The sequence below is a fragment of the Agelaius tricolor genome, unplaced genomic scaffold, assembly GCF_023055355.1.
Source record: "Agelaius tricolor isolate 1412-34295 unplaced genomic scaffold, bAgeTri1.0.p SCAF_86, whole genome shotgun sequence".
NCBI classification, from domain to species: Eukaryota; Metazoa; Chordata; class Aves; order Passeriformes; family Icteridae; genus Agelaius; species Agelaius tricolor.
Genome location: NW_027269346.1, coordinates 205,977 through 229,307, shown reverse-complemented (window position 1 = coordinate 229,307; position 23,331 = coordinate 205,977). Strand labels below are relative to the sequence as shown.

Sequence of the window (23,331 nt, the reverse complement as noted above, 5' to 3'; positions counted from 1 at the left end):
GAGGCCGGCGGAACGGGAGGACGCGGAACGGAAGGCGCACGGGCGCGTTTCCGGGGGCCGGCCCGGTGCGGCGGAGCGGCGATGGCGGCGAGCGGGCGGCGCTGAGGGACCGGCCATGGAGCACGGGCCGGGCCGGCCCAGCCTGCAGCTCGTCCAGCAGGCCGTGCAGGCGCTCTACCACGACCCCGACCCCAGCGGCAAGGAGCGGGCGAGCTGCTGGCTGGGCGAACTGCAGCGCTCGGTGAGAGCCGCGGGCGGCGGGTACCGGGCCCGGGCTCGCGGGGAGGCCTCGGGCCGCATCCGGGGTGGGGCGGGGCAGGGAACGGCAGCCCCTCGGCGGCCTCGGGTGCCTCTACACCGCCGCTGCCGCTGCTCTGTGGCTGCCCCATCCCTGGGAGCGCTCTGGAGAGAGACTTTGAACAAGGCCTGGAGGGACAGGACACAGGGAATGGCTTCCACTGCCAGAGGGCAGGCATGGATGGGATCTTGAGAATGAGGAATTCCTGGCTGTGCTGGAATTGCCAGAGCAGCTGGGGCTGCCCCTGCATCCCTGGAATGTCCAAGGCCAGGCTGGACACTGGGGCTGGAGCAGCCTGGGACAGTGGGAGGTGTCCCTGCCATGGCAGGGGTGGCACTGGAGGGGCTCTGGGGTCCCTTCCCACCCAAAGCATTCACTGATTCCGTGATTAACACTAGGAAAAGGGGCTGAGATGATTGGCACCATCGTGAGGGAGTTAGGAAGTAGGAATTGGCTCCCGGAGGGAAATTTGGGCTTCTCCTGCCGGCTGGGGTGAGAGAGTTGCCAGTATCCGTGAGGGGATGGAGCCAAGGGCTCCTTCAGTCCCCAGAGCCCTCAGGACACAATTCCCCCCGGGTTTGGGGTGTTTGTTGGTGTTTTGTGGCCTCATCTGGTCCTGCTGGAGCCGCTTTGTCCCCCTCCCTCAGGGGGTGGGTGTTTCCCCTCCCCGGAGCTGGGCAGTGTCCCCTCTGTGCTCCCCCCTCTCCCCAAGCCCTCCCCAGCAGCGGGACAAGATTCCCTGCCCTGGGGCCGGGGCGGGGCTGTGTCCTGCCCCTCCCTGCTCTGGGTGTCCCAGCTCCGGCCCCTTCCCGCCCTCTGACCAACCCTGACACTCCTTGTTCCCACAAACTCCCGTTTTCCCCATTTTCCCCCTGAATTCCGTGCAGTGCTGCAGCACATTGCAGTTCCCATGGGAGTTCCCAAGGGAATGTCCATTGCTGGGTCTGGGGGCTCTGCTGCTGCTGCCCCCATTTCTCCCTGGGCAGGGGCAGCTGGAGGAGGGAGGTTCCATTTCAGGGATTGGTCCTGTCCCAGCCTCCCCTGAACCTGGGTGGGACCCCAGAACCCCTGTCCCAGGGCCCCCCAAATCTGGGGTGGAACCCCTGTCCCAGGGCCCCCCAAATCTGGGGTGACCCCGTAGGGCCGGGGGCTGCCTGGGTGAGACCCCCAGGATTGCTGCTGGGTAAAGAGGTGTCCCCAGGTCAGGCCGCCCCATCCCCAGGAGAGTTTGAGCTTTTGGGGACTAATTTGTATTCCCAAGTAGCTGGGAATCCCGGGCTCTCTGCTCCAGTTTCTCTGGCTGTTTCTGATAGAATGGTAGTAGTAATAATAGCAGTAGTAATAATAATAAAAAAATCAGCAGTAACAATGTTGTTATTAACACAGCAGCACTCCTGCTTCTCCCCCTTTGTTGGGTTATTCCCCCTGCTCCTCTCTGAGCTTTGTGTGCTGCTCCCAGAAGGAATCCCAGTTATTCCCAGTGTCCCAGGCCCAGCCTGGTTCTGTCCAGCACCTTCCTCTCCTCGGAGCTGCTGAGTTACCCCAGCCCTGGCAGGGGCACCGAGGTCACCCTGCACAGCAGGGGCTCCCTGGCATAGCCTGGCCGGGCTGAGATGCTCCACTGGGACCTTTCCCAGCTTGGTGGCACTGGTGGCCCTGGCTGGGCACTTGCTGTTTGTCCCTCAGGTGTCCCCGTGCCCTGGTCTGGATGGAGGCACTGGGATTAACCCCCCAAGGGATGTTTGCTTGGATCCTCCTCTGTGCCAAGCCCTGTCCCTGCAGTGGCACCTGCCAGGGGCTGTTTGCTGACACGCCTGGGCAGGCTGTGCCCCTTCCAGAGCACCCAGCCCTGCTCAGTTCTGTCACCTTTGCCTCTGCTGGGACGAGCTCTCAGGATGTGGGGTTCCTGCTGGTTTCTGCCTTTCTGGGGTTGCAGTCACAGAATCTTGGAATGGTTTGGGGTGGGAAGGGAGCTCAGAGCCCCTCCAGTGGCACTCCTGCCATGGCAGGGACACCTCCCACTGTCCCAGGCTGCTCCAGCCCCAGTGTCCAGCCTGGCCTTGGGCACTTGTAGGCACAAAGTTTGAGGTGATGGGGAGTGGGGCTGCCCCAGCCCATCCCCAGTGGCACAGCTGGGAGAAGCAGGTGAGCAGCACTGACAGCCATGGGGTGCCCAGGTGAGCAGCACTGACAGCCATGGGGTGCCCAGGTGAGCAGCACTGACAGCACTGACAGCCATGGGGTGCCCAGGTGAGCAGCACTGACAGCCATGGGGTGCCCAGGTGAGCAGCACTGACAGCACTGACAGCCATGGGGTGCCCAGGTGAGCAGCACTGACAGCCATGGGGTGCCCAGGTGTGCTGAGCAACCACCCAGGGAGCAGAGGGCACACAGGTGCACTGCATGAACACGAGGGCATAAAAGGGTGGGCTAAGAACAGCAAGGGCAGACACTTGCAGCCTCCTGAAGTGGTGTGGTGTTGCTCTGGATGGGCAGATGCCTGAAGCCTCCTGAAGCAGTGTGGTGTTACTCTGTGTGGGGTGAAGCTTTCTGAAATTGTATCTGTGGGATAGATTGCATTGTGGGGATGAGAAGGCAAAGCCTAAAGCTGAGTTTGGGTGCCTGGGTCACTCTGTGGGGGTTCAGGTTTGGCGCTGGGGACCCTTGAACCTGAGTGAGATCCCCACAGTTCCCATCCCTGGGATCTCTGGCAGGACGTGGGGCTCAGGTTTGGGTCTGGTGGGCCCTGGGGGCTCAGGTTTGTCCCTCAGCTCCCCAGCAGCCTCGTTCTCCCTTTCCTGCTGGCTGTTCCTGGGAAACGGGGCCGGACGTGGCGGAGCAGCTCTGAGCGTGCACAGCACTGGGGAGCTCGGTGCAAGTTGACCTAAATCCCAGAATTTGAGGCTCCTTCAGCCAGCTGTGTGCTGGGAGTTGTGTGAAGGCTGATTGCAGACTAGCTGGGGTTTCCTCAGGCACAGGGGCTGTACCCAGTGTGGGATTGGCCTTGTCCCAGCTTCATGGCTGGAGTTTCTCTGCATCACTGGTGTCTGGAGCAGAGCCCTGGGAGAATGTTCCATGCGGGTCCATGGCTGTGAGCTGAGTGTTGGGGCTCTGGTGTGGATTGAGTGGAGGTTGGAATGTTCCATGTGGGTCCATGGCTGTGAGCTGAGTGTTGGGGCTCTGGTGTGGATTGAGTGGAGGTTGGAATGTTCCATGTGGGTCCATGGCTGTGAGCTGAGTGTTGGGGCTCTGGTGTGGATCATGTGGAGGTTGGTTTGGGTTTCAGTGGGGGCTCAGGAAGTGCTTTCTGGGAGGGAAATCCTCTGGCTTTGTAGAAGTCCTGAATGTGCCATGAGGAGTTTCAGGCATAGAAACAGCTTCTTGTAGTCATTGGTGCTCACAGCCCATTAATAATTGTGCTCTTTGCTGAGCTGGGCTCCCAGACAGATTATCCATGTGCCCTGGGCTTGGTGGGTTTGGGAGCATCTCCTGTGTCTGCCACCGTGTCCATCCAAAGTGGGAATTACCAGCCTGTTAACTGAGGGAAGAAGGAGTTTAGTGAGAGGGTTTGGTGGGATTCTGGCTGTTGGAGGTGTGTAGTTTAGCTTCTTGTTTATTCCCAGTGTGGGAATCCCCTGTGAGGATAAATAAATCCGGGGGGACGATTATGACAGCAGTGGCTCCAGGCTTTTCTCACTCCTGTTAGAGTCATTCCAGGTGAGTTTTACACCAGGGGCAGCTGGAGTTACAGCCCCTGTCATGGAGGCAGCTGGGGAAGGAGGAGCAGAGCCTGGAAACAGCAGAGGAGTTGTCTGAAGGCTCTGCAAGGGCCCTCCTCGACCATGCTGTGCTCAGGGGTGCTGATGGACCAGCACTCCATGGGGAAAATGGGCAGTGTCCCATGGGAAGCTGAGGGGAGCTTCTGCCTGGGTGAGGCAGGGATGGATCCACCGGCCATGGGGCTGAACCTGGAGGGGTTGAGCAGCCATGGGGATGTGGCACCTGGGGACATGGGGACACAGGGCAGTGGTGGCCTCGGCAGGGCTGGGGAGCTGTTGGACTCGATGGGCTCTGGGGGCTCCCAGCTCAGAGGATCCTGTGGAAAGGAGGGAGGGAGAGGAGAGGGGAGCACGTGGGGTGCTGAGGGTCCCAGCCTCCCCAGCTTGTCTGGGCCCTTTGGGTTCTGCAGTTGGCTCCAGCTGCTTTCCAGGCTCCAGTGGCCGTGGAAAGAACTCCTAGGAGAAATTCTGGGAGTGGGGTCAGTAGCTAGGCCCTGTGCTATTGCCAGCTATAATGTTTTCATGTTCCATGTGCAGGAGACTGGTTTTCCTGGGAATCAGCCTGGATCATGCTGATCCTGCCTGGTGTTGCCCTCTGGTTCCCCTGTGCGATGCTGGAGAGCCCTGGGAGCCCTGGCCCGGGCTTTGGGTCTGGAGCATTGGTGGGGGTGGAGCTTCTGGGCACGGCTGTCCTGCCTGGGGGAGAGGTTTGGAAAGGGGATTGTTTTGTCTTCCAGGCCAGAACGCAGCTGGAAGCGAGGGTGGGCTGGCAGTGGTGGTTTATTACAAAGGGCTGTTTGGCTGTTGGAGGGACTGGCCAAGGGTTGTGATGGAATTGCCTTCATTAGTGAGGCTGGAATGAGGGCCAGAGCTGGGCTTTGGGGATGCAGATGTTTTATTTCACTCTGGATTGAGCTCAGGGAAGTCCTGTGGCCCAAAGGCTGTCAGAGACAAGGGCTGTGAATAACATGGAATTGGCTCAAGTTTTGTTCCCAGGTTTTCCACAGCTGGATTTGGGATTTTTTAACCATGCTGGCCAGGGAGGTTTGGAGTCCCCATCCCTGGATGGTACTCAGTGCTGTGGGATGGGGCAGAACTTGGACTCAATGGTCTTGAAGGTCTTTTGCACCCTCAGTGACTGTGGGATGCAGTGGGTCTGTTCCCAGTCCCCAGCCCAGCCAGGGGGCTCTGGGGTCTGCCTGGTGTTTCCCTGGCTTACCAGTGCCCCAGTCCCACATCAGGACTGAGCCTTTGGGTTCAGACCAGCCTGGCACCAGCTGGAGCTGCCCCGAGGCTCGGCAGGCCATGGGCTCCTGCCTGGCTCTCCTCCAGCTCTCAGGCACATCCGTGTTCAGCTCTGGAGTCCTGGTGTGGGCCCTCAGATGGGCCTGGTGTCCTCAGCCCAGCCAGGAATTCCTCATTGCCAAGATCCCATCCCTGGCTGCCCTCTGGCACTGGGAGCCATTCCCTGGGTGCTGTCCCTGCAGGCCTTGGCCCCAGTCCCTCTGCAGCTCTCCTGGAGCCCCTTCAGGCCCTGCCAGGGGCTCTGAGCTCTCCCTGGATCTTTCTCCTCTCCAGGCTGGGCATTCCCAGCTCTCCCAGCCTGGATCCCTGGGAACTGAGGGGCTCCAGCCCTGCAGCAGCTCCGGGGCCTCTCTGGACTCGCCCTGGCAGGACAGGGCTGTGTGTCCAGTGGGGATTTGGACTGTCTGCAGCACCCTGACCCCCCAGCCCTGCCCACTGAGCACTGCGTGGTTTTCCCACAGGTCCATGCCTGGGAGATCTCAGACCAGCTGCTGCAGATCCACCAGGATGTGGAGTCCTGCTACTTCGCAGCACAGACCATGAAGATGAAGATCCAAACTTCATTCTATGAACTCCCCACGGATTCCCACGCCTCACTCCGGGACTCTTTGCTGTCCCACATCCAGAACTTGAAGGACCTGTCCCCGGTCATTGTCACACAGGTGGGTGATGGCGGGGGGGATGGAGCTGCTCCCTCCGTGTCCTGCTCCTGGCAGTCACTCTCCCTGGGCTGGAAAACAGGGAAGGCTGATCCCTGCTCCTGGCCTGGCGCAAGATTGTTTTCCCTCCTTCATCACTTGGTTCCTTTAGTTGCATCCATTACTTCATCCATACTTTGCTGTTTGGAGAGGAGGAGCAGGGATTTTCCTGTGCTCTGCCATGGAGACCAAACCTAGCAGTGCTCAGGGGGATTTCCCTGCACCCTTCATTCCCACTATCCATATGTTCCTGTGGCACTGGGGGGCCTGACACCCGCAGGCTGAGGCAGGGTGCTCCTGCAGCCCCTGAATGCCGTGGCAGGGAACGTCAGCCCTCGGGGCAGCCGGTGTTCACCGCAGGGACTGTGCACAGGCAGGGATGGGGGACATGGATCCCGGAGTTCCCACCCCGTGGGCCCTGTTGGGAATGACTCCTGAGTTACCTGCTGGCAGGGATGTTGGCGTGGATTCCAGAGCTGCCTGCCAGCCCTGTCTCTGGACACATCCCAGCACTCCCCACACTGATCCGTGTGTTTTCATTCCCTTCCAGCTCGCTCTGGCAATAGCTGACCTTGCCCTGCAGATGGCTTCGTGGAAGGGCTGTGTGCAGACACTGGTGGAGAAGTGAGTGACTGTTCCTGTCTCTTGCCTGGGGACTGCTCTGTGGGCTGTGTCAGGCAGGTGTGGTGCAGGAAAGGGAAGTTTTTCTCCCGTGATGGCTGATTTCAGCTGCCCTGGGTGGTGGCAGGAGGGGCTGTCTGCCATGCACGCTTCCCTGCTCACAGCCCAACACTCAGCGCTTTTCCTCATCCCTGTTTTGTTAGGGACAATCCCTCTTCCCTCAGCTGTGACTGTGCTGTGGGATGGAGCAGTGGGGCTGGAGCCAGTCACTGCTGGGTGTCCCCAGATGTCCCCACGGGATGCCACACGCTGCTGCACAGTGACAGCAGCAGCCCCTGGGGCTGCCACCACCCGGAGTCCATTGGCAACAGGAGGGCTGGGATTGGTCTGGGCAGTGGCACCTGGACTCCAGAGCTCATGGGCTGGGAAAGCTTCTGGCACTGCTGTGTTGTAAATCTGGGCTGAGCCATGCTGGAGGCTCCTCTTGGCAGGGCTGTGGCTGGACACTGCCTGTCCTTGAGGCAGGACTGGTGCTGAATCTGTGGGATGCGTGAGGCGGGAAGGGACCTTAGAGCCATGCCGCGGTGCAGGGCGCCCTGCAGGCCTGCCTGTGCTGTTCCCCAGTGCTGAGGTGTCCCCTGTGCCCCGTGGCAGGTACAGCAATGACGTGACGTCGCTGCCCTTCCTGCTGGAGATCCTGACGGTGCTGCCCGAGGAGGTGCACAGCCGCTCGCTGCGCATCGGCGCCAACCGCCGCACCGAGATCATCGAGGACCTGGCCTACTACTCCAGCACCGTGGTGTCCCTGCTGGTGAGCAGCCTCAGCTGCCTCTGCCCCACGGCACCCAGCCCGCCTCAGGGCACTGCGGCCTTGCTTGGGCTGGAAAAGCCCTCAGAGCCTGTGTGTCAGACCATTCCCAGAACTGCCAGGGCCACCACTGACCCTGTCCCCAAGTGCCACCTCCACACAGCTTTGAAATCCCAGCAGGGATGGGGGACTCCAAACATCCCTGGGCAGCTGTGCCAGGGATGGACAGCCCTTTCCAGGAAAGAATTTTTCCAGTATCCAACCTGAGCCTCCCCTGGCACAGCTCAAGGCTGCTTCCCCTTATCAGGAGATGGAGCTGAGCTGTGCCTTCTGCCCAGCAGCTCAAGTGTTGCTGGAGAAGCCTCTTCCCCCATTCCATGTTTATCCCAGCAGAGTTCCCTGCAGCCTTTGGGGCAGCCCAGCTCCTTCTGGGAGAAGTTGTCTGAGCAAGTTCTTGCTCACTCTGAAATTGCTTTACCTTCCTCGAGTCCCCTTCCAAGGCCACCCTGCCCAGCCAGCCCCAGCTTTTCCAGGGACACCTGGGAGATCCTGGCTGGAGTATCAGGAGTCCCCACATTGTGCTGTCCTCTCCAGCCCCATCTTTTCCTGGGATTTCCCAGCTGGTACGTCATGGGGCCCCCACCCTGGGCTGTCCCCTTCAGCCATGTCCAGCCCCAGATTTTCCCAGGATCCCTGGGAGATCCTGGTTGACATGCTGGGGACACAGGCAGTGTCACCTTGCTCTGGTGCTCGCAGCTGCTCAGAGCTGACACAGGATCACCAAGGGCTGGCCCTGTCCCTGCACATTCCTGATGCCCCTGCACCTGCCTGAAGCTTTCCTGAGCTTTCCCTGTTGGTGCCAGCATGGGCATTTCCACCACATACCTGAAGAGCCAAATTTTTATTTTCTGTGTGGGATTTAAATACCAGATTCCCATCTTCAGTTAGAAAATGGGGGGTTAAAGCAGCATTCCAGGGACTGTGATGAGGTCCAACATTCTGCCTTTAGGACTGAAGTGTCAAGTGAGGAGATCTCTGGAAGCTCTTGTGCAAGGATTCCTGGGCCAGTCCAGGGGGTCTGGGATCTTTCTCCATGTCCTGCCTGTCCACCTCTTCCCCCTTTCCCTGTGCCAGTTGAGGCTGGGGCTTTGGGCAGGGCTCTGCTGGGCACTGGGCTGCAGCTGGAGCACCGGCCAGCACTGGGAATGAGCTGCTGCCATCCCACATCTCAGCACATCCTGGCTTGGACACTGGGGTGGCATGTTTGGAATGTCCTTTGGGACAGGTCTCTCAGCACCAGCTTCTCTCTGCAGAGGTGTTTTTTTGGGAGAAGGGTTAAACTGGGATTGTCAGGTGTGAACATCCCTGATGGCTGTGCTCCACTGGCCCAACATGGGATCCTGCAGGAGTGGGGATGAGGGAGGTGCTCCAGCTGCTCTTCCTGCTCCTGTGGGCTCTGTCCTTCCCTCTCACTGAGTCCAGGGCTGTTGGTGACAGGGGTGCTGGGAGCAGCCTGCCTCTGGAATGTTCTCATGGGGACTCCAGAGGATGTTACTGGTTATTTCTCATGGATCACCCGCAGGAGTCAGACCCTCACTGGCTCTGCTGTGTCCCTGCAGGTGACATGTGTGGAGAAGGCAGGCAATGAGGAGAAAATGCTCATCAAAATCTTCCGCTGCCTGGGCAGCTGGTTCAACCTGGGTGTCCTGGACAGCACCTTCATGGCCAACAGCAAGCTGCTGTCCCTGCTCTTCGAGGTGCTGGTGAGTGTTTCCCAGGAGGTAGGGGCGTTCCAGGGTGGGGGCACTGGGGAATCCCAGCAGGACTGAGGCGTGGGGCAGGGCGTTCATCCCTCCTGTGTCACACAGGGACTCTCTGCTTCCCTCTGGGCCAGATCAGCTCCACAGAATGGGCAGTCCCTTGCTGGGAAGTGCAGGCAGGGAAGTGCCACTGCCCACGAGGTGCCAGGTGAGGTTTGTCCCACCCAGGGGGTGCCAGGTGAGGTTTGTCCCACCCAGGGGGTGCCAGGTGAGGTTTGTCACACCCAGGCTCCCAGGTGAAGTTTGCCATCCCCATGGCTGGGCATTGGAAGCCTTTGTTGGTCAAATCAGGGGGGTTGAGGTTATTTTGGTTTCTTCCCAGATTGTCAGTTAAGCAGTATTCCTTTTCTGACCCTTTAGCCCTGGGAGATCCCCTCCTGGAGGAGTTAGGGTGTTTGTCCAGCTGAGTGTGGCAGGGCTGGAGGTGTGGAGAGTCCTGTGCCACTGAGCCAGGGCAGGCAGGGAGTGGAGCCAGAGTGAGGAATTCCTGGTGGCTGGAGGTTTCTGCTACAGACATTGTCTGTCCCTCCTCCCTCTCTCCCATGGGATCCCTCATTTGCATGAGTCAATCAATGACACATGCAGATGAGGGCTCCCAGGGAAGGACATCCGTGCAGGATCCTGAATATCCATGTGGGATCCTGCTCCGAGTGGAGCTGTAGCAGGAGCTGCTCCCAGGACAGGCTGTGGGGCTCACCAGCCTGTTTAGTGGTTAATGGCACTTTAATGGGGCCTCCCCTTCTCCCTTCAGTGGCACCAGGAATTGTTTCCCAAATCCATTGAAATCTCATCCAGTAGGACTCAGAGTCCCTGCTCCTTTGTTTCCTCCCTGCTTGTCTCTCCTGGTGCTCTGTATGTCCTGTCTCCTCCCCTGTAAATCCCCCTCACTCAGTCACCACCCATGGGATTCACTGACCCACAGACCTGGTCAATATTCCACACTTGCTTGTGGAAACCTTGTCCCCATCCCCACCAAGGACTCCCCACCTCCCACCTCTCCTCCCAGTGAGAGTGATGACTCTGTGTCCAGCCAGGTGATGAGCAGCATGGTGGTTTCCTTCCTTCCAAGCTGCCCTGGGTTCCAGCTGGTGTTTCCCCCCCTGTGCTTGCCAGGGAAGTTGCCAGGGTCCCTTGGGGAAGGGTCAGTCTGACCTGGAATGTCCAGGGAAGCAGGTTACGAGGCCAGTAGGGGCTGTGGCTGTGCAGGACCTGTACAAAGTGTTTCCACAGAATTCTTTGGGTTGGAATAGATCTCCAAGATCAAATCCAGCCATTGTGGGAACAAGAGCAAAAACCTGGTGGTTTCATTACTGCCTGATTGCATGATATGATTGGGGCAGCTCCCATCTCTGCTCTGGTGACCAGTTACAGGACCCAGGGAGCAGCTGGAGCTGTGCCAGGGAGGGTCAGGCTGGAAAGCAGGAAAGGTTCTGCCCCAGAGGGTGCTGGGCACAGCCCCGGGGCTGCCAGAGCTCCCCTCCCAGGGATGCAATCCCCTCCCTGGGATTGCTGGGGTGTCTGTGCAGCACCAGGAGCTGGAGCTGTGATCCCTGTGCTCCCTTCCAGCTCAGGATGTTCCGTGACTCTTTGATAATTGCTGGGCTTTTGTGCCTTGCAGCAACAGGACAAGACCTCGTCCAACCTGCACGAGGCTGCGTCGGACTGCGTGTGCTCGGCCCTCTACGCCATCGAGAATGTGGAGACCAACCTGCCCCTGGCCCTGCAGCTCTTCCAGGGCGTGCTCACCCTCGAGAGTGCCTATCACATGGCTGTGGCACGGGAGGACCTGGACAAGTGAGGGACAAGGACCTTGCTGTGGCTGGGAGGGATGGCAGGACAGCACTGACCTGCTGGTGCCATGTCAGCCTCCAAACGGAGATACCAGTGCCAGGGCATCAGCAGTGCTGGGGGCACTGGGGCTGGGCAGTGCCCATCCCTGTGCTGGGCACTTGTAGGGTCACACCCAAGTCCTGGGGGCAGGTCTGGGCCCCTCACTGCAAGAGAGACCTGGAGGGGCCAGAGGCTGGGCTGGACTGGAACCATGTCCTCACTGGGCTTTTGGAGAAGTTTGAGGTCACTATTTCAGCAGATTTACTTATTGGAGTGCAGTGTTTGCACCCACTTCCCCTGCTGGAGCGTCTCCCAGCTGCTGGCAAAGCAGAAGTTGGGGTTTCTCACTCTGGCCAAGGCCCTGGGCACATTTTGGCCCAGCCGTGCCCCACACTGGGGTAAAACCCATGAGGCTGATCCAACCCTTGTCCCTCTGCACTGGGGTAGAGCCCCTGAGGCTGATCCAACCCTTGTCCCTCTGCACTGGGGCTTTACCCCGTGAGGCTGATCCAACCCTTGTCCCTCCTTGTCCCTCTGCACTGGAGTAGAGCCCCTGAGGCTGATCCAACCCTTGTCCCTTTGTCCCTCTGCAGGGTGCTCAACTACTGCCGTGTGTTCACCGAGCTGTGCGAGACCTTCCTGGACAAGATCGTGTGCACGCCGGGCCAGGGCCTGGGCGACCTGCGCACGCTGGAGCTGCTGCTCATCTGCGCGGGGCACCCGCAGTACGAGGTGAGCTGCAGCCAGGCACAGGGGAAATCCTGCTGCTGCTGCCCAGTCATGGCCCTGTGAGCTGCGGGCTCTGGAGTCCCTGCTCTGCACTCGTGGGCTTCGTGTTTCCTTCTGGGTGTCCTGGGATTGCCAGCACAGCTCTGAAACCCCTGTTAGTGCTTTCCCACACATTAAAGTCAAGCTCAGTGGGGATTTGTGGTTCTGGGAATTTTGCCCTGTGAGTGACTGAAATGTTGGTTCACATCAAAGCGCCCACCCACCTGCCTTAGGAGCAAAACTTGTCATTATTTTGGTCTCTTTTTATCCTTTATTTAATTCTTTATCCTTTTATTCTTCTCAAACCTTTAAGTGCCAGTAGCTGATCCCTGCCTGTGTTCAGTGGATGGAAGCTGCTGCCTGGCTGGTTTGCCATGGGAGGTGCAGGGTGGCTGTTGTTCCAGCAGGCCCCATACACTCCCTGGGGTCCCTGGGACCCTTTTCCTCCCTTCCCAGGCCTGTTAAGCTCAGTTTTCCTTGGCCACAACCTCATCCTGTGCCATCAGTGCTGAGGGGGACATGGAGCTTTGCAGCTGGTCCTGACTAAATCTACACTCGTGGTTTTTGTGCAATAACTGCACAATAAATAAAAGATCCCACCACAAAGGGGCTGCATCCACTTGCAGCCCAAGCTGCTCCCAGAGCCCCAACCCCGCTCTGGGGTGGTTCGAGGCCAGAGGGGCTTTAGCTGCCAAGGGCTGGGGCAGCTCTTCAGTGTCACTGGGGGATCCCAAGCCCTTTATTAACTGACAGGCAGAGAAATCAGTGGATCTGGGGCAACCAGTCCCTGTGTCACCACTATGTGGCACAGCAGCTCTGACACACATCTGTGGTGCTGCCACTGCTGCCACCCAGGGCCAGGGTTTCTGTTTCTCCATCCAGACCCCTGACAGAGTGGTGAAAAAACATTCTGCTATGTTCTGCTATTCTGTAACAAAATGCTGTATTTTTCCTTTCCAAACAGGTGGTAGAAATTTCCTTTAACTTCTGGTATAGACTGGGGGAGCACCTGTACAAGACGGACGACGCTGTGATCCACAGCATCTTCAAAGCCTACATCCAGCGCCTGCTGCACGCGCTGGCCCGGCACTGCCAGCTCGACTCCGACCATGTAAGGGCCTGTGCAATGGGCAGGGGGGTGTGTGTGTCCCTGTGGAACAGCTGGGATATGTGTGTGTGTGTGTGTGTGTGTCCCTGTGGAACAGCTGGGATATGTGTGTGTGTGTGTGTGTGTGTGTGTCCCTGTGGAACAGCTGGGATGTGTGTGTGTGTGTCCCCTTGGAACAGCTGGGATGTGTGTGTGTGTCCCTATGGAACAGCTGGGATGTGTGTGTGTGTGTCCCTATGGAACAGCTGGGATGTGTGTGTGTGTGTGTCCCTATGGAACAGCTGGGATGTGTGTGTGTGTGTCCCCTTGGAACAGCTGGGATGTGTGTGTGTGTGTCCCTATGGAACAGCTGGGGTGTGTGTGTGTGTGTGTGCCTATGGAACAGCTGGGATATGTGTGTGTGTGTGTCCCTATGGAACAGCTGGGATGTGTGTGTGTGTGTCCCTGTGGAACAGCTGGGATGTGTGTGTGTGTGTGTGTGCCTATGGAACAGCTGGAATATGTGTGTGTGTGTGTCCCTATGGAACAGCTGGGATGTGTGTGTGTGTGTCCCTATGGAACAGCTGGGATGTGTGTGTGTGTGTCCCCTTGGAACAGCTGGGATGTGTGTGTGTGTGTCCCTGTGGAACAGCTGGAATATGTGTGTGTGTGTGTCCCCTTGGAACAGCTGGGATGTGTGTGTGTGTGTCCCCTTGGAACAGCTGGGATGTGTGTGTGTGTGTGTCCCTGTGGAACAGCTGGGATGTGTGTGTGTGTGTGTGTGCCTATGGAACAGCTGGAATATGTGTGTGTGTGTGTCCCTATGGAACAGCTGGGGTGTGTGTGTGTGTGTGTCCCTATGGAACAGCTGGGATGTGTGTGTGTGTGTCCCTATGGAACAGCTGGGATGTGTGTGTGTGTGTGTCCCTATGGAACAGCTGGGATGTGTGTGTGTGTGTCCCCTTGGAACAGCTGGGATGTGTGTGTGTGTGTGTCCCTATGGAACAGCTGGGATGTGTGTGTGTGTGTGTCCCTATGGAACAGCTGGGATGTGTGTGTGTGTGTGTCCCTATGGAACAGCTGGGATGTGTGTGTGTGTGTGTCCCTATGGAACAGCTGGGATGTGTGTGTGTGTGTGCCTGTGGAACAGCTGGGATGTGTGTGTGTGTGTCCCTATGGAACAGCTGGGATGTGTGTGTGTGTGTGTCCCTGTGGAACAGCTGGGATGTGTGTGTGTGTGTGTCCCTATGGAACAGCTGGGATGTGTGTGTGTGTGTGTGTCCCTATGGAACAGCTGGGATGTGTGTGTGTGTGTGTCCCTGTGGAACAGCTGGGATGTGTGTGTGTGTGTGTCCCTGTGGAACAGCTGGGATGTCTGTGTGTGTGTGTGTCCCTGTGGAACAGCTGGGATGTCTGTGTGTGTGTGTGTCCCTGTGGAACAGCTGGGATGTCTGTGTGTGTGTGTGTCCCTGTGGAACAGCTGGGATGTCTGTGTGTGTGTGTGTCCCTATGGAACAGCTGGGATGTGTGTGTGTGTGTCCCTATGGAACAGCTGGGATGTGTGTATGTGTGCCTATGGAACAGCTGGGATGTGTGTGTGTGTGTGTCCCTATGGAACAGCTGGGATGTGTGTGTGTGTGTGTCCCTATGGAACAGCTGGGATGTGTGTGTGTGTGTGTCCCTATGGAACAGCTGGGATGTGTGTGTGTGTGTCCCTATGGAACAGCTGGGATATGTGTAAGTGTGTGCCTGTGGAACAGCTGGGCAGTGGGATGTGTGTGTCCCTATCGAACAGCTGGGCAGTGGGATGTGTGTGTCCCCTTGGAAGCTGTGTTGTCCCTGCTTGAGGCAGTTTTATTGGGATCAGGATGGCATGGCTCACTAGCCCCAGCTGGTATCTTCTTCCATGCACTCTGGGATCGTTTGTCCTCCCCTCCTCATCCCCTTGCTTCCCATCCCTTCCTCCACTTGTTGGAGCAGGAATACACGGTGTGTGCTCAGGCTGGTCATGTTTTCCTTGGGCACAGCTCTCCAGAGCCTCCAGCAGCCTGGTCTGCGACAGGAGGGCGGGAATGCTGGATCTCCTTGAAACAGAATCACTGGTGTTCCCCTGGCTGTGGCTGAGGGGGAGCCTGAACTCCCCTGAGCTGCCCTTGTGCTCTCCCTCCTCTCCCTCAGGAGGGAGTCCCGGAGGAGACCGATGACTTCGGGGAGTTCCGGATGCGTGTCTCAGACCTGGTGAAGGACCTGATCTTCCTGGTGGGCTCAGTGGAGTGTTTTGCTCAGGTGGGTTTGTGGGAGTGCAGTGAGGTGCAGGCAAATGCCAAGGGAGGTCACCAAGCCCTGGTGGTCTTTGGGACTGGAGGAGGTCACACACATCTCGTGCACAAGGAAGTGCGTGGTGGGAGCTGTTCTGGGAGAGCAGGAGGTGTGGGAGCAGCAGGAGGTTTCTGACATTTTGGGGAAAGCCACTGTGGTCCCACAGTGTGGAATGTGGGATTTCTGTGGGCCCACAGCTGAGGTGGGAATTTGGGGGTGGGATGGGTGAGGGGTGGGAATTTGGGGGTGGGAGTTTGGGGGTGGGATGGGTGAGGGGGGGAGTTTGGGGCTGGGATGGGTCAGGGGCAGGGCCTTGGGACAGGGGTTGGGGATGGGGGCTCCTGGCCCCTCGGTGACCATCCCTCCTGCAGCTCTATGCGACACTCAAGGACGGGAACCCGCCCTGGGAGGTGACAGAAGCCGTGCTCTTCATCATGGCCTCCATTGCCAAGAGCGTCGACCAGTGAGTCCTGCCTGTGTCCAGGGGGCTGGGGGCTAGGGCTGTCTCCCTGTGACACAGACACCACAGATATCCCAAGGACATTCCTGTCCCTGGCACTGTCCAAGGCCAGGTTGGACTGGGCTTGGAACAACCTGGGACTGTGGAAGGTGTCCCTGCCATGGCATGAGTGGCACTGGGGGGGCTTTGAGGTCTGTTCACACCCAAACCATTCATTGGGGATCCTTCCACATCCAGGTGGAGTTTTCCTAGGTATCCTTAGGGGAGGTTAAGTCCCTGAAAGTGTTTCCTGCTATGTTAGTGGCAGTGGAAGCGTGGACAGGTGACAACCAGGGTGGTGAGCCCACAGCGAGTCCTGTGCACTGCCAGCAGTGGGACAACCCAGCTGACCTTCCCTGGGCTTGGAATGCTGTCCCTCCCACCCCTGGGACACTGGGATCCCCATCCCTCTCTTCCCTGGGAGGCTGTGATTGCTGTCACTCCTTTTCCCAAGGAGGCTGGTAATGCCATCCCTCCCTTCCTTGTGAGGCTAGGAATCTATCCCCCTGCTCCCCAGGCTCCTGGAGGAGTCACCTCAGTCCCTTCACATCACCAGCTCCTGTTACCTGTGTTGAGGCTGCTCCTGCTCGCTTCTCCAATGCCCTGTTCCCGGGAGTGCTGCTGGAAACACTGGGGGCTCTGCCCCTACCAGCCCAGGATCACCCCATCACACCCTCCTACAGCAGAGGAGGCAGTTCCCAGATAATGAACCCCCTGGTTCTTGTGTCCCCCAGCAGTGGTGGGGCTCAGTTCCCAGATAATGAACCCCCTGGTTCTTGTGTCCCCCAGCAGTGGTGGGGCTCAGTTCCCAGATAATGAACCCCCTTGGTTCTCATGTCCCCCAGCAGTGGTGGGGCTCTCCCTGGAGGCATTCAGTGTTCCCTGTCAGTTCCCTGCTGTGGCACTGGTGTCCGTGGGGCTGAGCCCCACGCTCGCAGGGTTTGTCCCAGTGTGCTCCATGTCACATTGCACGCTCAGGGTCTGCTCAGAGTCCCTGTGTGGCGGAGGGTCCGGCAGCCCCTGCCAGCCCCTCAGGCTCTGAGCCGAGGCTGTCCCGCAGGGAGAACAACCCGACGCTGGTGGAGGTGCTGGAGGGCGTGGTGCGGCTGCCCGAGTCGGTGCACACGGCCGTGCGCTACACCAGCATCGAGCTGGTGGGCGAGATGAGCGAGGTGGTGGACAGGAACCCGCAGTTCCTGGGTGAGTCCCGCGCCCCTGCGGCCCTGCCGCGCCCCCGCCGCCCCCGCTGAGCCCCTGTCTCCGCAGATCCCGTGCTGGGCTACCTGATGAAGGGGCTCTGTGACCGGCGCCTGGCGTCGGCCGCGGCCAAGGCCATCCACAACATCTGCTCCGTGTGCCGGGACCACATGGCCCAGCACTTCACGGGGCTGCTGGAGATCGCCCGCGCCCTCGACTCCTTTGCGCTGTCGCCCGAGGCCGCCGTGGGGCTGCTCAAGGGTGGGTATGCCTGGGCTCTGGGGGTTATCCTGCATCTGCCAGGGGATCCATGGGAACTGCTGGGGGATCCATGGAAACTGCTGGGGGATCCATGGGAGTTGCTCCCCGGGGTGCTGAGCCCCATCCTCGTGGGGTTTGTCCTGATGGGCCCCAAGTCCCATTCCACATGCAGAGCGTCCTCAGGAGTTCCCTTGGGGCTGGAGGCAGAAATAAATCCTGGATTGGTAACTGTCCTCATCCCTGAAACAGAGCTCAGGAACTGTCCTGGGCTGGATATGTGGGAAGAACGTGTGGGAAATGGTGGGAGCCAGGCTGGCAGTGGGTCACTGCTCCATCCAAACTCTGGAAATCACCTGCTGGACACAGAGGGTGGGGATTTGGGAGTATTGGTCATTCTTTTAGAGAGTTTGGGCTCAAGAACGGATTTTTAACTCAAGAGTGTTGGTGTCTCACTGGACTGTTGGGCACCATGAGCCTCCTCAACCACGGCTGGTTTTGGGGATGTGCCTTAAAGATTTTCAGTGAATTCCAGTGCTGCTGGAGCCTTTACCCCCAGAGCCTTTACCCTCCCTGCAGTTGTGTACTGCCATGGGAGACTAAACTCCCCTTGTCCACTGGATGCCCCAGCACCTGCCAAGCTGCTCCTCTCCCTGCCAGAGGGTTTTCTCCCACTCCCTTAGAACAAGCCAGGAACTCCCGAGCCAGGGAGGTTTCCCCCCAGGGTGGCTGGCATGACAGCCAGATCCTGGCTGTGCCAGAGCTGGGAGTGGGAGCAGCTCCGTGCTGCCTGTTGGAAGTGGGAGCAGCTCAGTGCTCCTCGTGTTCCGTGGCTGGGAGCCCCGAAGCACCTTCCCTGGAGATTCCCAGGATCTCATAATGCTGCTGGACTGGGACAGGGACACTGGGGACACATGGGGAGCCCAGATGTGCTTGTGGCCTGTCCCTGTCCCTCACACCAGCATTGCTCCCTGCTGGGACTGAAGCGTTTCGGCGTTGGGTTCAGCCAGAGCCAGGTTCAGCTGCAGGGAAGCTCTCCCAGGCCCCACCCCTGTCCTGCAGCCATTCCATCTGGGATGGCCATCGCCTCTGTGCCCTCCCTGCTCCTGAGCCGTGTGTGTCCTTGCAGGCACGGCGCTGGTGCTGGCCCGGCTGCCCCTGGAGAAGATCTCGGAGTGCCTGAGTGAGCTCTGCGCCGTGCAGGTGCTGGCGCTCAAGAAGGTGTGTCTGGATGGAGGGGACAGTGGGGACAGTGGCCAGGCCCCAGCCCTGCTACAGCAGCTGTGTCCTCAGAGCCAGAGGTGTATCCTAGAGTAACAGAACTGTTTGGGTTGGAGAAGCCCCTGGAGCCCCTTGAGTCCAACTGTTCCCCAGCATTGCCAAAGCCACCACTGATGTCCCCAGGTGCCACATCCACAGAGCTTCTAAATCCCTTTGGGGATGGGGACTCCACTCCTGCCCTGGGCAGCTGTGCCAGGGCCAGGAATAATTTCCCCAGTATCCAACCTGACCCTCCCCTGGCACAGTTTGAGGGCATTCCCTCTCATCCTGTCACTTGTTCCATGGGGGCAGGGCCCAGCACCCACACAGGACATGGCCAAGACTGAGCCCTTCCCTAATCCCACCTGAGGAGGTGCTGCTGGTGGGGTCAGTGTCAGGCAGTGTCTTCCCAGGGCTACCTGTGCTCCTGAATTCCTATCCTTTTCCCTTGTTTTCCAGCTGCTCTCCCAGGAGCCAAGCAATGGCCTCTCCTCAGACCCTACAGTGCCCCTGGATCGACTCGCCGTCATCTTCAGGTGAGGAAGGAGCTGGGGCACTGCTGCTCCCCCAGAGCCTGACTCTGCACTGCTCCCTTCTCCCCAGCCCTTGGGGAATGGGCTGGAAGTCTCTGCTTCCCCACGTTCCAGCTCCTGAGGTGCTCCCCAAGCCAGTTCCTGGTCTACTTCCCACAGCTCCAATCCTTTTCCTTGGCTTTAATCTCAAATCCTCCTTAACCCTTGGCTGTTCCCACAGACACACCAACCCCATTGTTGAGAACGGCCAGGTCCACCCGTGCCAAAAAGTCATTCAGGAGGTGCGTGGGAGAGGGCTGGGATGTGGGGAGAGGGTTCTGGTGGGGGGTTTTGGGGTGGGGGTTTCCAGGGTGTTTAGGTTTATGGGGGTACCTGGGGTGTTGTACAGAGTCCCAGTTCCTGACTGCCAGTGGATCCATGTGTCTGCCCAGGGCTGCACAGGAGGGGAGCTCTGGGGCACCCTCCTGTCCCTCGTGGAAGCTGGGATTGGGGTGGGGAGGGGGAAATCTGAGGCTTCAAGCCCCTGGAAGGGGCCCTGGCTCTGGGAATGCCCCAGGTGTTTGATTTCCCTGCCCGTGTCCCATTTGCCACGCTGCACTGGAGGGGATAAACCACCCCAGGCTCTGCAGAAAGCTTTTCTCCCCCATCTGCCATCCCTCACTGGGGTCTGGGCGCTCTGGGGACCGGGAGGGAGCGGGCAGCGTCCTGGGTCGGGTGTGACCCCTGCCACGTGTCCGTGCCCAGATCTGGCCGGTGCTGTCGGAGACCCTGAACAAGCACAGCGCCGACAACCGGATCGTGGAGCGCTGCTGCCGCTGCCTGCGCTTCGCCGTGCGCTGCGTGGGCAAGGGCTCGGCCGCGCTGCTGCAGCCCCTCGTCACACAGGTGGGGCTGGGGGGCCGGGGGGCTCGCTCGGGTCACTGTGGCTGCCGCGAGTGTCGCAGGGGTGGCTGTGGGCTCTGGGAAGTGCTGCAGTGAGTCCTGGCAGTCTTGGGAATTCCAGCATAAGCCCTTGGGGAGGAGAGAGGCTTTGGAAGAGGTGGGGGGTGCCAGGAGGTGTGGATCCCCGTGTGTGTGTGATTTGGGAGGAGTGTGTGAAACCCTGCATGGTGCAGCTCCTTGGGGAGGTAACCCAGCCTGAGGGAAGGATCCCTGAATCCCAGAGCTGGGTGTTCCCTGCTCCACTTGGCTCCCACCAGGCTCCAAGGGGAAGCTTCCATGGAGAAGCGCTGCTGGCTCAGGTGGCCTCAGCACAGAGATGCTCCCAGGACCTGAGCAGGTCCATTGGGGTGTCCCTGCCCACAGGGGCCAGGCTGGGCCCAGAGGGATGTGGGGTCAGGGCAGATGTGGCGGTGCCTGTGCAGCGTTCCTGTCTCCCCAGATGGTGAATGTGTACCGGGAACACCAGCACTCCTGTTTCCTCTACCTGGGCAGCATCCTGGTGGATGAGTACGGCATGGAGGAGGGCTGCCGGCAGGGCCTGCTCGACATGCTGCAGGTGGGGTCTGCCTGCCCAAATCACAGCGGCGCTCAGGGCGGAAAATCCCTCTGAGCCCATCGAGTCCAACCGTCCCCAGCATGCTGAGGACACCATTGACCCTGTCCCCAAGTGCCACATCCACACAGCTGTTCAATCCCTCCGGGGTGGGGGACTCCACCCCTGTCCTGGGCAGCTGTGCCAGGGCTGGACAGCCTTTCTAGGAGGAATTTTCCCTAATATCCCATCTATATAGAATCTCAAACTGGTTTGGGTGAGAAGCGATCTTGAAGCCCATCCACGGGCAGGGGCACCTTCCACTGTTCCAGGTTGTCCCAGGGCCCCTGCAGCCTGTCCTTGGGCACTTCCAGGGATGGGGCAGCCTTAGCCTGTTCCATGTGGGGAAGGGTAGCTTGAGGAGTAATCCCAGGTAGTTGCTGATGGATTCCTGTTCTCCCCAGGCTCTCTGCATCCCCACCTTCCAGCTCCTCGAGCAACCCAACGGCCTCCAAAACCACCCAGACACCGTGGATGACCTCTTCCGCCTGGCAGCCAGGTGCCACCTCCTTCACAGGCCACCCGGCCCCTCTCCCTTCATGGAGGGTCCCCCTGGGAGCACCCAGGGGAGCAGTGGAGCGGGGAGAGGCAGGCCCTGTCCTGACGTCCGTCTGTGTCCCCGGGCAGGTTCATCCAGCGCAGCCCCATCACCCTCCTGCGCAGCCAGGTGATGATCCCCATCCTGCAGTGGGCCATCGCTGCCACCACCCTGGACCACCGGGACGCCAACTGCAGCGTCATGAAATTCCTGCGGGATCTGATCCACACCGGGGTGGCCAATGATGTGAGTGACACACGGGGATGTCACCATGGAATCCTGGAATGGGCTGGGTGGGAAGGGACCTCAAAGCCCCTCCAGTGCCAGCCCTGCCATGGCAGGGACACCTCCCACTGTCCCAGGCTGCTCCAAACCCCGTCAGCCCCACCATCCTCATCTGCCCTGTGCTGTTGTCCCCACCCGCCACCCTGCTTTCTCCACCACTGCTGGCAGAGAAGCTCTGGGGGTTGCCTGCAGAGCAAGGAGCTTATCCCTGTCCCCAGGACCAGTGTGTCCCTGTCCCCAGGCCTTGCCCACCCCCTTGTCCTTCCTCCCACAGCATGAGGAGGACTTTGAGGTGCGGAAGGAGCTCATCAACCAGGTGATGACCCAGCTGGGGCAGCAGCTCGTGAACCAGCTCCTGCAGACGTGCTGCTTCTGCCTCCCGCCCTACACCCTGCCCGACGTCGCTGAGGTGCTCTGGGAGATCATGCAGATCGACCGCCCGGTGAGGGGAGCGACCCCACGGGGACAGGATGGGCCCCAGGGGCAGGGCTGGGACCCCAAGCTCTGCCGAGGCAGGGCCCGGGAGCCAGGTTGGGCTCCACATTCCGAGTTGCTCCCTTTCCCTGGCACAGACGTTCTGCCGCTGGCTGGAGAACTCGCTGAAGGGGTTGCCAAAGGAAACCACGGGCGGAGCCATCCAGGTGACACACAAACAGCTCACCGACTTCCACAAGCAGGTCACCAGGTGAGTGCCTCCGGGGTCTCCAGCTCCCTCCTTCAGGCTGGCCTCCAGCAGCCCCAGCCCTGCCTGTGCTGTTGATGCTGCTGGGATGTGCCACCTGCCTGCACGGGGCCCCGGGGCCGTGTGGCGCCTTTGCCATCACCCAACGGGTTTTTCTGCCCAGCCCAATCCCTGCAGAGCCACGGGCCCTTCTGAGCCACCTCCTCATCCCCGTGAGTCACTGGTTCCAGCTGCCAGGCCCTGCCCAGGCCTGTCCCTTCCCAGGGCCACCAGCTGCTTTGGGAACATCACCTCCCTCTGCCTCGCTCCATCTCGTCCCTGGACAAATCCCAGAGGCTGAGTGCCAGGAGCAGCTGGTTCCTTCCACCCAGCCACCACTGTGGTGGCACACAGGTCTCCTCCAGGGACAGTACTGGAGGCTGCCAACCTCGTTCTGCCCTGATGATTGTCCCTTCATCTCTCCCAACACCTTGGAGCCGAGCTGTCACACTCCCAGCTCCCATCCCTTGGCAGGACACCTTCCCTGGGTCCCACATGTCCCCTTGGGGTCACCCCCAATGTCCCGCCTTGTCTTGCAGTGCTGAGGAATGTAAACAAGTCTGCTGGGCTCTGAGGGACTTCACCCGCCTGTTCCGATAGCTCCGGCTCCACGTGGCACCTGTCTCCCAGGTAAGGGCCTGGCTCCGGGGTCCCCCGCCCCACAAGACAGCGGGAACAAAGGGCTGAAGCTCCCTTCCTCCTGCCAGGAATGTCTTTAAGGAGAAGACAGGAAACAGCAACCCAAGAATGTGTCCCACAATCAGCCGAGGGCTCTCGCCCGCTCCAGCGCGTCCCGGAGTCCGGAGCCACGGGAGGGAGGAGGGCTCGGCGGTCCCGGCGGCCCCGCCTGCCCGGGGCTGGGCCACCGCCCGAGCAGCAGCCCCGGGGCAGCACCTCCGACCCGACTGCTACCCACCAGGCACCGGAGCCACACCGAGCCAAGCGGCTCCACCCGGCAGCAAAAGAAGTAGAAAAACTTTCTGTGAAATGGAGACAAAAAAGAAGGAAAAGAAACAAACAAAAAACAAACAGTACAAATTGTTTAGGAAGATGGGGGGGTCAGTCTGGGGGTCCTGGGGCGCTGCCCCCCTGAGCCCACCGTGGCCTGCCTGGCGCCGACTCCCAGAGACGACACAGGCGGGACGGACTCTGCAAATAGAGATTTATATTTTA

At 59.7% G+C, this 23,331-nt stretch overlaps 1 protein-coding gene across 1 annotated transcript; it reads left to right on the top strand.

Moving 5' to 3' along the window:
* TNPO3 (transportin 3) lies at positions 1-23,331 on the top strand. The gene is made up of 23 exons (XM_071418436.1): positions 1-241; positions 5,844-6,044; positions 6,631-6,704; positions 7,356-7,512; positions 9,129-9,272; positions 10,948-11,123; positions 11,753-11,891; positions 12,892-13,038; positions 15,193-15,300; positions 15,705-15,796; positions 16,893-17,032; positions 17,099-17,290; positions 18,417-18,508; positions 19,007-19,083; positions 19,301-19,361; positions 19,825-19,965; positions 20,462-20,578; positions 21,019-21,113; positions 21,242-21,398; positions 21,712-21,879; positions 22,010-22,122; positions 22,698-22,788; positions 22,866-23,331. Exons 1-22 carry the CDS (start codon positions 116-118, stop codon positions 22,756-22,758), a joined length of 2,778 nt encoding a protein of 925 aa, XP_071274537.1. The 5' UTR covers positions 1-115; the 3' UTR covers positions 22,759-22,788; positions 22,866-23,331.